The 14,339-nt window shown below is 53.9% G+C and overlaps 4 protein-coding genes across 4 annotated transcripts, besides 1 other annotated feature; 2 read left to right on the top strand and 2 right to left on the bottom strand.

The window, feature by feature from the left end:
- The first annotated feature begins 119 nt into the window (after positions 1-119).
- Positions 120-185: a sequence feature (Short protein (CTAM01_14520, KAK1479773.1) was converted to a misc_feature.).
- Positions 186-459: 274 nt separating this feature from the next.
- On the top strand, positions 460-4,054 carry CTAM01_14519 (KH domain-containing protein; the record flags this gene model as incomplete). The annotated part of the gene is made up of 9 exons (XM_060530519.1): positions 460-513; positions 746-793; positions 925-1,309; positions 1,438-1,646; positions 1,823-1,963; positions 2,144-2,407; positions 2,957-3,105; positions 3,343-3,656; positions 3,930-4,054. The coding sequence occupies 9 exons, from the start codon at positions 460-462 to the stop codon at positions 4,052-4,054; spliced, it is 1,689 nt and encodes a 562-aa protein (XP_060374898.1).
- Positions 4,055-4,786: 732 nt separating this feature from the next.
- Positions 4,787-6,308, bottom strand: CTAM01_14518 (glucose sorbosone dehydrogenase; the record flags this gene model as incomplete). The annotated part of the gene is made up of 3 exons (XM_060530518.1): positions 4,787-5,163; positions 5,221-5,956; positions 6,018-6,308. 3 exons carry the CDS (start codon positions 6,306-6,308, stop codon positions 4,787-4,789), a joined length of 1,404 nt encoding a protein of 467 aa, XP_060374897.1.
- A 4,126-nt stretch (positions 6,309-10,434) lies between these two features.
- Positions 10,435-11,516, top strand: CTAM01_14517 (uncharacterized protein; the record flags this gene model as incomplete). Its single annotated transcript, XM_060530517.1, has 2 exons — positions 10,435-10,849; positions 10,942-11,516. 2 exons carry the CDS (start codon positions 10,435-10,437, stop codon positions 11,514-11,516), a joined length of 990 nt encoding a protein of 329 aa, XP_060374896.1.
- Positions 11,517-12,624: 1,108 nt separating this feature from the next.
- Positions 12,625-14,319, bottom strand: CTAM01_14516 (AMP-binding enzyme; the record flags this gene model as incomplete). The annotated part of the gene is made up of 1 exon (XM_060530516.1): positions 12,625-14,319. The coding sequence occupies one exon, from the start codon at positions 14,317-14,319 to the stop codon at positions 12,625-12,627; it is 1,695 nt and encodes a 564-aa protein (XP_060374895.1).
- Positions 14,320-14,339: the final 20 nt, after the last annotated feature.

Here is a 14,339-nt window from a genome sequence, read left to right as displayed (position 1 = left end):
TCGGACTTCGTCTGTTCACACTTCGTTTGTTCATACTTCGTCTCTTCACACTTCGTCTCTTCGCAATTCGTCTCTTCGCAGTTCGTCGCTTCTCTTGCTCATCGCTTTTCGTCCAATTCATGCTTCATTGCTTTCGAAATACCTATTCAACAAGTCTCTTTACTCATCGCTCTTTGCCTCAGTGACCCAAGGTTCACATGCTTAGGCCCACCAGTCACACTACAAAGGTATTTACATTTTCTGCTCTAGCATGAATCCCAGCTCTCAAATGCACACCATTCTAGCCCTACTCTACGACTTCACATTCTTACTAGAATTCTTGGCTAACTCATCGTGTTCTAGATACCAAAATCGGATGACGTTCACCGTCTGAAGAGATACGACGAGAGATACGACGATGCCTTCGTCGCATCTTCGGACGTTTCGTCGCATCTCTAGGATTATCTCAGTCCCGTCCGAATGCAACTTCCGACGGACATCGCCATCTCGACATGTCGCCTGACCACTACCAAGGTATGCGCTGCCATTGAGGTTACAATCGCTCTTGCGAAATTGCAGTCTCCAAAGGCTTGCTCGAATCATGGCCCATAAGAAAGGGTTGGAATGTGTTTGTTCAAAATCAGGTACGTTAACTACACATTCAAGTAGAACATTACTTGTCTGAGGACGAGCTGGCTGTCCAGTCTCTCTCTGATCATTCCTCTTATTGGTGTCATGAATGTTTGCTAACAATAGCCTTTGCCAGACCTCTCAAAAGAGCATGGAGACAATAGAGCCTCTGCTCTCTCTATTGGTTTGTCATCTCAAGACACAGCTTGTTTCAAGCCAGAGGATGCCAAGTTGAAACCAACTGCTCGAATAAGTCTACGTTTCCACCAGCGGCTCCAGCTCTGAGCAGCCTTTCGGCACTTCTTAGCGTCCCAGGCATGCCTGAAGCCATCGAACAACCGACGTGGCATCAACGAGGTCGGGGCTTGCTACCCTGGCCTCGCATTTGGGGTGACGTGGGAGACCACGACCACCCCGCGTGCGTCACGGTCCCTCATACCGGCGTTGGAGTCTCCGTGTCCGCCAAAAAACCTCAGTCAGCTGTCTGCGATGTGGTACGGCGGACACGGCGAGTCCAACGCGGGAATCTCGTACATGAGAGGGCCGAATGGCGAACCGGGACCTGCCATTTCCATCATTATGGCAGATAAGTACATCGATATCGACGTCGACCGAGGTGACGATATTGTCTACTGCGGAAGCAATTCACTTGATAACACCTCGAGCAACACTCCCGCCGATGGCGGACCGCCCGTTCGGGGTAATGCAGAGACTTGTTCGAAAATGCTTCAAGAAACCTCAATGGGCAATTCGAGATTCTGCCCAAAAGACCCCCTAACCGAAGTTGACGTTCCCTTCCGGGAGTCGATGGCATTAATCATGGCCCAGCGCCTTCAATCATCATGGCAGACAAGTACAGCGACATCGACGTCGACCGAGGTGACGGCATTATTTACTGCGGAAGCAATTCACTTGACAACACGTCGAGCAACACTCCCGCCGATGGCGGACTGCCCGTTCGAGGCAACGCAGCCCTATTCAAGCCCACAGAGAAGAATATTAGACTTGTTCGAATATGCTCCAAGAACCCTGAGCGGGTGACTCGGAATCCTGTTCCAAAGTTGAACAGGGACTGGCGCTCTCGAGCCCTCAGAAAACCATTCTGAGGGTATTTCCACCAGCTACACCGGCAACTTCCCCCAGACGGGCCATTATCATGTACTTCCTCTAAGAGGGCCGGTCCTGGCTTGCTCGAATACCAGAACAATCCAAGATGCGCGCTCTTCCATTGTTCGAAGAGCTACACCTAGCCCAGCTTCCGGGCGAGACTTTTGGCTCAAGATACGCCATCAAGAGAAAGCTGGAGATCATCAAGAGGTTTCCGCCCGAGGGACGATCCGGAAAACAACATCGCGTCTTCACTTCGCCCGTCAGGGATATTTCAGCTTACCTTCTCTTCTCAAACGACTCGACGTCGAGAACACCATCCACCCACACTTCAATCAGTGCTCGAATGCGGAAATTTATTTTGCTCGAATGCTTGACAGCAGCATCAGTTCGACAACAACGCTTCTGACGCCGACACTCCTGACAGCAACATGAACGCCCATGGTTCCGGCATTCAGACGATTTGCAGAACAGCAACGACCAGGTTGTCGGTGGTTATCTTCAAGATCTCCCTGACCTCGAAGATCTCCCTGACCTCGATGATCTTGACGCTCACCTTAGGGACCCTAGCTCATTTGCTTTCACGGGCGCCGAGCAGAGTATCAACTTCCACACGAGTTTCGAGGGGATGCCCCCAAACGGTCCGGCCGACCAGTGCTTGGGCCCGACAGTCCTCCCAGAAATTGAACAGGTCAACAACAACAGCAATGACCTTAGTTTTTCAAGACGGAGTTACAAACGCTACTCCTCCTCTCGCCTATGGGCCCGCCACTGGCCACGCCGCCATGTGGATATTTTACACTGTCAAGCACGGCGAACATGAAAGAGATCATGAACAACTACGATCTCACGGCTGACGATAAGGACATTTCTCGCACACGCCCAAGTCACTGACACTATCACAATGATCGCCCACCACGCTCAGCAAGCCCACCCCGGGCCTATTACCGCTCGCGGTTATTTCGAATCAGCGACATCAAAACCAACCCTCGGGGCAATGCTGGCTGCAACTACCCACCGCGTTTTCCGGAAGGCGATGTTTGGGGGGCGTTTGGGGTCTCGCAGAATTCTCTGGTTCGACAACCCTGCTCGAAAGCTTGTTCGAAAGCCTGCTTCAAGGCAATTTTCAACTTTGCTCTCAACAACCCCCGCAGGCGGGCGGCATTTCACGGCGCTGGACGCTTTGTTTTTCTTCGACTTTCGAATATTGGTGGCGTCACTGCTCGAATAAGTCGAATAGGAGTGCTGGAAGCCTCCATTTGCTACTGGAGGAGCATCCCGGATTGTGTCGGGCGTTCGCATAGTCGCCCAGAAGGAGATGGCCCCTCTGTATACTCGTCTATGCATTGGGGAGGGGGAAGGAACCCCCGAGGGCATCAAGGGTGCAGCGTGGGAGAGTTATACTCGGAAAGACTGCTCGAATGGAAGAGAGCGCTGAAACGCTTCTCATCAGGTCTCAAGATTAAGCACATCAGGATCCTCCCGGTGGACTCTTGATCCTTTAGGAGTGTTTAGGGCACTCCCGAGGGCATCAAGGGTGCCGTCTGGGAGACCTGATGAATTCGACTCCGAAACATTGCTCGGAAAGTTGTTCGAAAATTTGTTCGAAAAATTGCTCGAATGAAGGGGGGCGCCGGACACCTCTCGCGAGGTTTTGAAGATTGGGTATCTTCATGGTCTCCTGCTCCTTCTGTGCGATCATCTCGCACAGAAGGAGATGTTGCCCCAGTCAACTGAGCGCATCGTTGAGGTCCAAGGCACACCCGAGGGCATCAAGGGAGCGATTTGGGAAATCTGCAAGTGTCTCGTCGTCGAATCTGCCAATCGTCGACGAGGACCTCCAAGGAAGAACTCGGGCGCAGACAGGCAGCAGGAAGGACCACCGCCGCTGCAAGTTCAAGTACTACCAGCGCAGACAAAGCCGGTCCAAGTACCGCAACGTATACCGTTGCAAGGGCTATCCCGGAAATCACGATTGCAAGAACATGCTCTACAAGCCTGTCGTTTGCACCCAGTCCGATGCAACAAACATGGCGTCGATTTCTCACTTCTTCAAACAAGAAACGCGCTAAGACATATGACCCAGCCAAGAGGATTCCAAGAAGCGTGCCAAGATCACTCACGTAGAAAGGAGGATATGGGACGGAATGGTCTTCTGCTGGAGTCAGGCAAGCATCATCTTTTGAGCTGATGTTCGAAAACATTCTCAATAGGAGGAGCCTGTCCCAGGATGATGTCGATGGTTATTTCACTACAAGCCGTCAATCTCACCATCGACATCATCCTCGGAATACTTGAAGTCTTCGTCATCGCTTGGAGTCTGGTGGTTATCGGCTAGGCTGAGGGCCGCCGCAACCCTGATGACATTCCCAAATTGAAGTTGCGGGGGTGAGGGTATCGACATGGACGTGGGGAGTGCTCGAACAATGGGAGACACAGGTTTGAGGGCATGGATATGGATGATGGTGAAGGGTCAAAGGGAAGGGGTTACGGAGGTGAGGGTATCGATGTGGATTTGGGAAGAGACCGAAGAGCAGCAAAAACGGGAGTGAGGGGATGAAGGAAGCGAAAGGGAGTGTTCAAAGAGTCGTCTGAGGTTTGGAGGTTTGGACATCAAGCAATATCTGAGCCGAGGCGCTCTCTCATGGTCGGCGAGCCTACTACTCAACGTTTCGAACACGGTGTCCGAGAGCAGAGGAGTTGGACTGCATAGCTCGAAAGAAACAGAAGGAATTCATGGTGGAGAGGACGATAGGGGGGATTAGCTCAAGACTACAGAGCGTACTCATAGAGAACGGACAAAACGCCTTTCTCAATCATCAAGTCCTCAAGTCAGTGCATTTGTAAGAAGGGCCTTGGCGAGGAAAACCTATCAGAAGCCATAGACGCAGGCTGGACTCACTCTGGGTGTGTTTTGCACGTCTTCATCAATCGAAATCTGCTAGGTATATTCATGTATCGTGACACCGCCTCGCCGGGAATCATTCAAACTTTGGTGGATGTAGTCCACCTTTCATCGTAGTTTCAAAGAACTTCACTTCCCAATCGCCATTTTCATCTCTGCATCAGTCTAGAAAGAGAAGAACGTCGCCGCCAACAGCGCAGCAAATCCAAGACCAAGGGAAGGCGCAAAGCCACTTGCAGCATCAGGCTTGGCCGTCGAGGTCGCGGTACCAGTGACAATGGTGCCAGGAGTCGTCGACGTCGGCGTAGCGTCGGTCTGCTGCAGGATGTAGATCTCGCCCGTTGAATCGGAGGTCATGAACAAGCGGTTCTTGGAGTCCCAGGCGAGACCGACGGGGCGGAAGCACTGGTCGGGGCAGGTGCTGAGATCCTTGTTGTACATGATGTTCTTGAGAGCGTCGGTCGAGTCGCTCTTGGCGACGGGCTCGCCGTTGGAGAAGTCGACTGCGGTGAGGGCGTAGCCGACGGGGTTAGGGCGGTTGACTGCGCGCTATGTTAGAATTCTGATGGACTTGTGATCGGGTGGGTGGAGACACTTACAGCTGCCGCGGAACGACACGAAGGCCTTTGAGCCATCGTCATTGAACTTGAGGAAGACGGGGGATGAGTGAGACTGGAAGGTCAGGCGGGGAGCGACGTAGTCGTTGTGGCAGCGGGTATCGTTCATGGTCGAGTTCTGCTCCATGGAGAACTGGTCGCCGACGTTGAGAGAGCTGTTGAGCGGGATGCTAGTATCCCAGACTGCAAAGCACCGCGGGTAACCGTAGTTGCTGGCGTCGGTCTCGTTCGCAATAGTACCGAGCAGGTTGAGCTCCTCACCGGGATTGTTGGCGTGAATGTCGACGCCGTTGCGCGTGATATCATCAATGGAGTTGTCCATCGCCCAGACGTTACCCGTAGCCGGATCCTCAGCAACGGCGACAGCATTGCGAATACCCCAGCCAAGAAGCTTGCCATCCGTGTTGAAGTCGAAGGGGTTGTTGCCGGACTTGCTCAGGTCAAAGGCCTTGACTTGAGCGTGACCGCTGTTGGCATCGAGGGCGTCAATGTCAAAGTTCTCGTCGACGCCGCGGGACACGACAAGCCAGTTGCTAGAGGCCTTGGACATGACCAGGGTGCGCGTAGTCTGATCGTTGTTGGCCATGTTGTTGATGACGACAGCGGGTTCGGCGTTGACGGTGCCAGCCTTTGCGTCGTAGGCCCAGGCGAGGACTTGGGAGACGGAGGAAGCGTACAGGGTCTTGCCATCTTCTGAGAAAGCCATGCCGTGTGTGAGCTGGAGGATGACATGTTAGCACTATTACCGCCTCCGGGGATTCAAGGAAGTGAAGCCTCACTTTTGTGTTGTTCACAAGTAGCTTGCTCTCGGTCAACGTCAGACATGTACCGCCATTGTCCTTGAATGTGACGCGGTAAACACCAACAGCGGCGTCCAGGACGAGCAGAGCACCCTCGCTGTCAACGTGAATCGTGCGAGGCTTCTTGAAGCCATTGGCGACGAGCTGTGCTTGCCAGCCAGCGGCGACCTGAGGAGCATTGTAGCTGGGGGTAATGATATCGGCGCATTGTTGCGCGAGCGCCGTGGTGGCGGCTGCTACCGCGAGCGCGGCAGTTGTCAATCCCTTCATTCTGGCTGGGGTGGGGTAAAGGAGCAAATCTGGATTCAAGCAATCGCGAGAGGCTACAACGCTGTCACCTTTGAGAACTGTCGAGCGTACATAAATAAAATGCCCCTGATATATTCAAGGTGAGGGGAAGCTCAGTGGCAAGGTGAAGAGATCAGTTAGCCACAAAATAGCTTCGGAGCAGATTGGAACATGTCCCGCGAGACGGGTAGCGAGGCATCTGTCGACTTTCAGGGTGGCTGTCCAAAACTCCACTTAAAAAACGAGAGAGACAAAGCTCTCTGGTTCGGGATAAGATGCCCCTCCATCATCCCCCCTCCATCGCCTCCTTGTGCGGCGGCTCGCGAGTGGTTGACATGTACGCGAGCGGGCGATCCTCTGTGCCTCTTTGGGAGCTGCTCACCTGCTCTAGCGCAATCGGTGGACGGTACGGCGACTGGGCGGCGGAATGGGTGGGTAAGTCGACCCATGGGAGCTCTTAGGGTCTTCGTTGGATGAGGGGATCAGAAAGCCTGAGAGGGATGGCATGACTGCGATGACGGTGGACGGATGGAACGACGCCTCTCATGTGTGTGTCTGGCCGTGTTGGGTCCCTCGCATTGAGCCAACGCGCCGGCGTTGCTTTTGCGGCCAGCCACTCTGCATGGCATTGCTGCTGAGTGATGCAGACGGCAGTTAATGAGGGTATCGCGAGGGTGAAGCATTGGGTCTCTGGCTACGGGCTCACTACTCAGGCCTCAAGATGCTTTGGTGTTGTGGCATGCAGTTAGGAATGTTCATATTTGTTGCCCTGGGCACTAGACCTTGCTGGAAGACAATACATGGACTGGAGCGGAATGAGAAGTCTTCCTTGAGTGTCTAACATCGTGAGAGACAAGGTCCGAATCCGGCGTCGAGGCATCGCTTCCCACCCAGCGACACAGGTCGAACAAGATCTGGATTGGTGTGGCGGATTCAGTAAGGCGCGAAAAAGAAAAAGTTGTTCGAAAGGCGCACATTCTCTTCGTAGCGTCGCAGCGTCGCGCCATGCTACCGGACGGCTCACGTTTGATGTGGGGGAATAAGCATGCAAGACAACCTTAGCTGCGTCTGTTCAGTGGGCACAGGAGCGGGATCCACGACCCGACGGTGGCCGAAGGAGGCAGGTCGTCGGATTTCCGTCTGCTTGGAGCTGGGTCTAGGCGGATCGCGGGTGTGGTGATTCTGGCGATGAGGGGCAACCCATTTGGTGGTGGCCAAGGATCGTCGTCGAGATGTTGCGACTCGAGACTTCACCATGATGTCGAGAGGCACTTACGCAACACAAGCATGGAGTTGCAAAGCCCAAGTCATTATCTGTGTGCCTGTCGCTGATATGTCTTCACCGAGTTTGACACGATCGGGCAATACAGCGTCACGAGCGTGAAGAGAGAATGTGCGTCCACATGTCTCTCAAGGTGACGGATTCGGCTTCAAGCTAGCACCACCAGCTTGAGCTTCACCGCTGCTAGTATGGCGTATCTGGGATGACACATGTTGGTTCCTGAACGGCGTCTTGGCTGGACTCTGGTAGCGTCCACAGATACGGGTTGTGCTTGCACTTGAATTCTCGCCAACGGGAATAGACCGAAGTCACGATGTTGTTAATAATCAACAAAACGAAAGGCCGCAATGCAAGCAAGAAATCCTCCGCTCCCATAGAGTCCCCATTTCCGTAGGGCGAGTCCACTCTCCGGCCCTCTCCTCGGCGCATCTGTCGGGGCCTCGTTCTCTACGGAGTACAGATCGATCATCACATATCGTTACACTTACCACACGGCATATCGGCTCTGTTAACCATGAATGAGTCTTGGCAAAAGTACGAGAAGAGCCAAGGCCTTGGTAGTGTCTGAACTCGTCCCTTTGCTTTGCCCTGACGCCCATTGACCAACCACCTCTCTGTGTGAGCTCACGCTTCGCAATCGCAACCATCCACCATCCTGCCATCCCACCACTTCGGACAAATATTTCTTACACTCCATCTTCTGAGTCTTGACACAAGCAAATCAAAGCCAAGAGCGTTGAAGCGTCTGAGCTAGACCACTCCCGTGTTACACCATGCACTGCAATCATGGTCGACTTTCGAGCACGCTGAGAATGTGCCCAGCCGATATTCTCATTTGATTTCTCTTGTCCAGTTAGACAACCTATGGTCGCGGACATGAAGTTTTTGCAGCTCATAGCCCGCAGACTGCGATCATGCCTCGTCACTCTGTAAAAAGTGGAATACGAGGCTGAGTCCATATCTCGCATCCCGAGGATGGCGATAGAGGCTATTTTATGGCAACGGCACAGATACATCAGCACCACCGCCCTCCTGTCACGCAAAGAAACTGCTTGGCGGCCATCAGACTTTGCTGCTGAGTGGTGGCTGCAGGGCAGGGCTTGCAAAGTTGCTTCCAACCCCGCACTAATCACTCTCTGATGGTGCCGGTAATAGGCTCATCGCCCATCCCATGGCCCGTATCGAGGCTGTTCCCTGTCTTCTCCGAGTCGTATCGCCCCTCTTCTCGACGAGAATCCCAAGTCCACCTTGCCTTGGCTCTAGCAGCTGTCGCTTCAGAAAGTTCAGCCCAGCCATCAAACCCCCTCCTCCCTCTGAACTTCCCTCTGAACGCGAAACGGAAGAGACACCGGCCCTACCTACACTACTGTGCAGTACAGGCGTTGCAAATGGTGTTCGTCTGCTTCACCTGAGCTAAAACAGAGCTGTCTCCAGTTTCGCCTGTCAAACGTCAAGTTTGGGATCCTTCAAGAGGAGAACAGATGAGACTGCGTTCGATCTTCTGAAGTCTTTAGAGATGCTAGTCACCACACCGTAAGTTTGTGATACTCAAATGTCAAGACAGACCGGCAAACTCAACAGAGGACACTACGGCACTCCGGCATCGTGAATGGCGGCATGGCATACAGATAAAGTAAGTGCCTTTATGTTAATTACCAGACACACAAATCCATGGCACGCCGTGAGACATGCGCCCAGAGCACGCCAACACTTGCTCGACAGGGGCGTTCCGGGTTCCAACCATTGATTCTGGAGTTTGCCGAGACAACAACGTGCTGAACTGATGGTCGACTCCGTCCAAGCTCCATCTTCCAAGACCACGGTGCCCATCTGTCTGCGCCCTTCACCCTATCACCAACCTCCTTGGCGTTCTCCGCCCATGATCAACTGGTTGCCACGCTGCCGTGCCATGCCCGCGATTGTCTCTTGCCAAGCATGCGTTCCTCACGCCCAGCATCCTCCTCATTGGGTGCCGTATTGCCCATGATCCAGCGCTGGACTGCTGGTCCCCTCGCCAAAATGGCCTTTAGGCTTGAGGGAGCGGGACATGCGGAGCACAAGAAGAAAGGCCATTCCACCTTGGATTTCACCCCCTTCTCTTCTTCCCACTCGTCGCTAACTTGACTGGTCCGAGTCTTCCTCTTCCATTAAACCCTTCAAGTTTCCTAGCGCCATCTGCTCTACTCTCCAGCCACCCAACACACACACGCACACACAAAGTGGTGCGCTACGCTAGCTCAACTGGCGCAACCAGCCCTGGACTTTGGGGACTCGGCTCGAACTCGAGAATCGCGAACGAATACGGATACATTTGCGTGCTTACTTACTGCCGCCTGCATCCGCTACCGCTACCGCTGCTTTGCTACCAACGCCCAATGCCCCTCCATTCCATGTTCGTATGACGCGTTGCGAGACCCCAAGCCGGCAAACATCCGCTTCTTCTGGGTCCTTATTTTTTGCCCTTTCTTTCCTTGTGGACTCGCGTTGCTCAGCTGTGCCGCTTAATATTTCATACCCAGCAAGGTACGGCACGCTGAGCTGTAGAGGACCGGGACGAAGTGGTCCATCACCAGCCGATCTCTGCTTTCTCTTACGATCCATGTCGATCTGTTGTTCTTAGAGACGCAGCTCATTGCGACCTAGTTTCCCTCGAGATATCCTTCCCTCTCCTGCAACTTGAGACCCCTCATCATATTGGAGCGAACAAAGGTGGACTCGACTCAGGAATATACGGGCGAGGATTCTTCTACATGCACTTTCACCGACTGCGTCTGTGCTCCCCCGACATTTGAAGCTTCGCACAGCATCGAGAGATCCCTCAACACCATGTTCACAAACACACAACGACTGCTGTCAGCCTTTGCGGCGACGGCTCTCTTGTTCGCAACCTCATCATCAGCCGCGGCCGTCCAACCCCGGCAAGGTCCAGGTCCGGTCAACGACTGGATCTCCGTTGACTCAAATGGCAATGCCCGAACCATCTCACCATCAGTCGTCACTAGCAATGGCGCACGCACAACAATCAGCCCGCCCCCGTACTCATTAACAGGCTCCGTCTACACCGTCACGGCCACCACCGGCGGACTCACAACCAGCACAGGCGTACCGCCGCCGCCGCAAGCAAGCAATACCCAGGGATTTGGAGGAGTTTTCGCCGTGTGCAACAACAGGGTCGGCCAGGATGGGCCGTTTTGTCAACCTCGACGGGGTAGCACTCTACACGTGGAGTCGACGTACTACAGTAAGCTTAAATTCATCCCGTCCCGTTCATGTCTGAATCGCGGGACGGCCTCTAGTACCTCAACCCCGATTTGCTAACGATATTCTTAAAAGTCACTTGGGATACGACATTCTTCGCAGATCCCGCCACACCCATTGGCATCGTCGGTTTTGATGTAGACAACGGCATCACCGACAACGCACCCGCATTCTCCGTAACAAACCTCAGCGGCGGCGATGGCTGGGTTCCCTGGACCCCCCACCTCACCGACCTCGAAAGCAAGACCTCCAACAACATGACCATCATCCTCATGTACAACGACCCGGACACGGGCGAAGAGAAAAACCTCACAGGTCCCGTATTCACCCTGAGAATGGCAATGGACACCGACGCACCCAACTCGAGACCGAACCTTCTGGCCATCCTATTACCCGTCATCCTCATCTCGCTCGCCATCGCCGCCTTCATGGTATGGCTGTACATCAGGCGCCGCCGCCGTCACGCGGCCGTCGCTGCCGCGGTGGAACGCCAGAACGCGGCGCATCCCACGGGACAGCCGCGGAGCATGCATGGGCAGAAGGGCAGCGCGGATATCCAGCTTGAGCCGACGAGTCCGCCGCCGGGTTCTACGCCGGGGAGAAATGTGTTCCAGGAGGAGGTCCGCAGACAGGAGCGGGAGAGGGCGTAACGAATGAGTGATTCGACACAGGCATTGGGAACGGGTAATGACAGGAACCTGGTCAGGCGGAGATCCGTTTAGACTTGATGGAATAGGGAGGGGGTACTTCGTTCGGTAACGAATTTCCAGCGATATCCTCATCTCAGAATGAGGGCACGGGATCTATGACTATCTACATACCATGAATCAAGAGACGGGATGGGATGTACCACCGCCCAACTTTGATGTTCTATCCTCAACAACAAGGCGGCGCTAATGCTATCAAATGCAGTGTGTGAGATCTGACTAAACAAACCCAACGTACCCAGGCGGCCATAACGCCGGGTTACCAGAGTCAACCTCCTGACTACTACCGTTGCATTCAGCGGTATACAGAGAATGGCTTTGTTGAAACCACTGCTCTGATTCAAAGGCAAATCATGACCGTTGTCCGTCTAGTACCATGTCCATTAGTCGACCAAGGTAATTCCAGCAATGAGTATCCATAGAGATCCAACATCATGGTGATCAATCTACTGCGGTGGACTACCGGCCGCATCGGACCCGCGGGTGGCCGCGGAGATCCGTTCGCTTGGTGGAGTATCAAGGGATCTATCACCACTCGCAACCTTCTGTTGCTCAACTCGGCTGCCACAATTTTGACTTGAGGGGGAATTTGGCCCGTCAAGTAGGAGTAACTATGAGCCAACTGAACCATGGTCCAAACGGACAGAGTGCTAGTCACGATTGGGTATCAGCATCCATCCATGGCATGTTGCAGGGTGAGCGACTGGCAGCAAGGTTGAGCCAGTCTAGATCGGCCTCGAGCTTGGCCTCCAAAGATCGTTCTGCTTCATTCCGCCACACAGTGAGGTAAGGCGAAGATAGGCTTTCAATATGGACAGGTGCGTTCCAGTGACAATGGAGAAATATCGAGTTGACCGAGCTCCACATGCACTCGAAATCAACCGCTTCTTACAATATACACTGAGTGACTGATTCCACGGAGACTGAGGTGCCGAGAGTAAAAGCCATAGACACTCTTTGGGTATAGTGAGTGGCATCGGCCCTTCGGGAACAGGCACGCTCACTTCTTCACGTTGTCCAGATCAAATCCATCTTCAGATCAAGTCCACTTTCATAACTTAGCGACGAACTTCTTGCCACCCTCCAAAGAACACAACCCGTCGGTCATCCGCACTAGATCCCTTCTCAAAATCTTCCCCGTGGCGTTTCTCGGGAGCTTATCGACCATCCAGACACCGCCTCTAAGCTTCTTGTAACCGCTGACTTGCTCGTCTACTGCTTTGTGGATTTCCCTCAAAGCTCCAACAATCTCGCGCCCTTCCATTTTGTTCGTGTCGTCTTCTTTCATCACTACCCATGCGGCAGGAACCTCCGTCAACTGGCTCTCGTCCCAGAGGGCCCCGACACCAGACTCCCTCACAAGAGGATGAGAGTTGAGAGTCTGCTCGAGTTCCGTCGGACTCACCTGAAAGCCCTTGTACTTGATCAAATCCTTTGTTCGCCCAACAATCGACAGCCGTCCCTCCTCATCTATACGGCACACGTCTCCGGTATTGTACCACCCATCGACGGGGAACGCCTCCCTGTTGGCGCTCGGGTTGAATGCGTAGCCCCGCGTGATATTCGGACCCCGGAGCCATAACTCCCCAGGACCGCCCAGGGGTGCGTCTTCAGTCGTTCCTTCCTTATGAAGAGCGGCCTCTATACCGGGCAAAAGCTTCCCAGTACATCCATCGGGGACAACTTCGTCAAAACCCTGGTAGGCCACATACCCAGCCGCCTCCGTCATCCCGTACGCCTGAATGAGCCTCCAAGGCGCTCGGCTGAGTAGCCTCGAGAGTTGCGCCGGCTTCAGCAGCGCGCCGCCGATATTAATGACTTGTGCCTTGGAGAAGTCATATCGCTCCGTTACATCCGAGTTTGCCAGGCCCAGCACCACGCTCGGTACGCCTTGGAACATGGTCGCTTGTGTAGAGCCCACGAGCTTGCCAAATTCTTCAATGCTGTACTGCGGCATCGCGTGATGGAACATGCCGGTATACGGGCCGAGAAAGAGGGGAGCCGTGGTCATGGCGATGTGAGCCCAGGGTGTGAATGCGACGATTCTGCAGGCCGAGTTGAACATTTGGCGCTTGTGGTCTAGGGCGACGAGTTGCATGACGTTGGCGACGAAGTTATAGTGCGTCAGCTCGACACCTTTTGGTTTCCCTGTTGTTCCAGATGAAAGGTGTATTGAGGCCAGTCGTTTCGAAGTGTCTGGCCAGTGTGGTATGGTGAGCTGACTTGAAGCCATAAAGTCATCCGGAATATGTCTCGCTTGTCTGCTTTGTTCCACGATAGACAGTATTGGCGGTGGTTTCCAGAGTACTCCCTCCTGACGAAGCTCGCTCGCCGCCACATCCACGGCCTCCCGGATGACGGTCTCTAATATTGAACCATACGCAACGATGAAGTGAGGTCTTGAGACCGCGATACCGTGGCCAATCTCAGATGCCTTGAGAGCATGGTTAATGGGACACACAACACCGCCTGTCCAGAGGATGGCATGGAAGATCTCGAGAAACTCGACACAATTTGGCACCACAATGACCCATCGTGCCTGATCCGGTGGATTCAGCTTTTCCGCAAGCCCCCTTGCAATTCGGCCAGCGCGGTTCCGTAGCTCGCCGAGAGTGATGCTCCGGTTTGTCAAACTATCGGCAGCGATGATATGAGACTCGGGTATTGGGCTTGCGTTTGTGTGAAGCAATTCGGTGAGGTTCAGTTCGCGAGGAATCTCGATGCGTTTAGATGTGTATATCCTCATGGTCGTGATGGTCGGTGCAT

This window comes from Colletotrichum tamarilloi (genome assembly GCF_030869305.1).
Source record: "Colletotrichum tamarilloi strain Tom-12 chromosome Unknown Scaffold_125.1, whole genome shotgun sequence".
NCBI lineage: Eukaryota > Fungi > Ascomycota > Sordariomycetes > Glomerellales > Glomerellaceae > Colletotrichum > Colletotrichum tamarilloi.
Note: the sequence above shows the minus strand (reverse complement) of the source record. Positions and strands in the feature narration are given on the sequence as shown.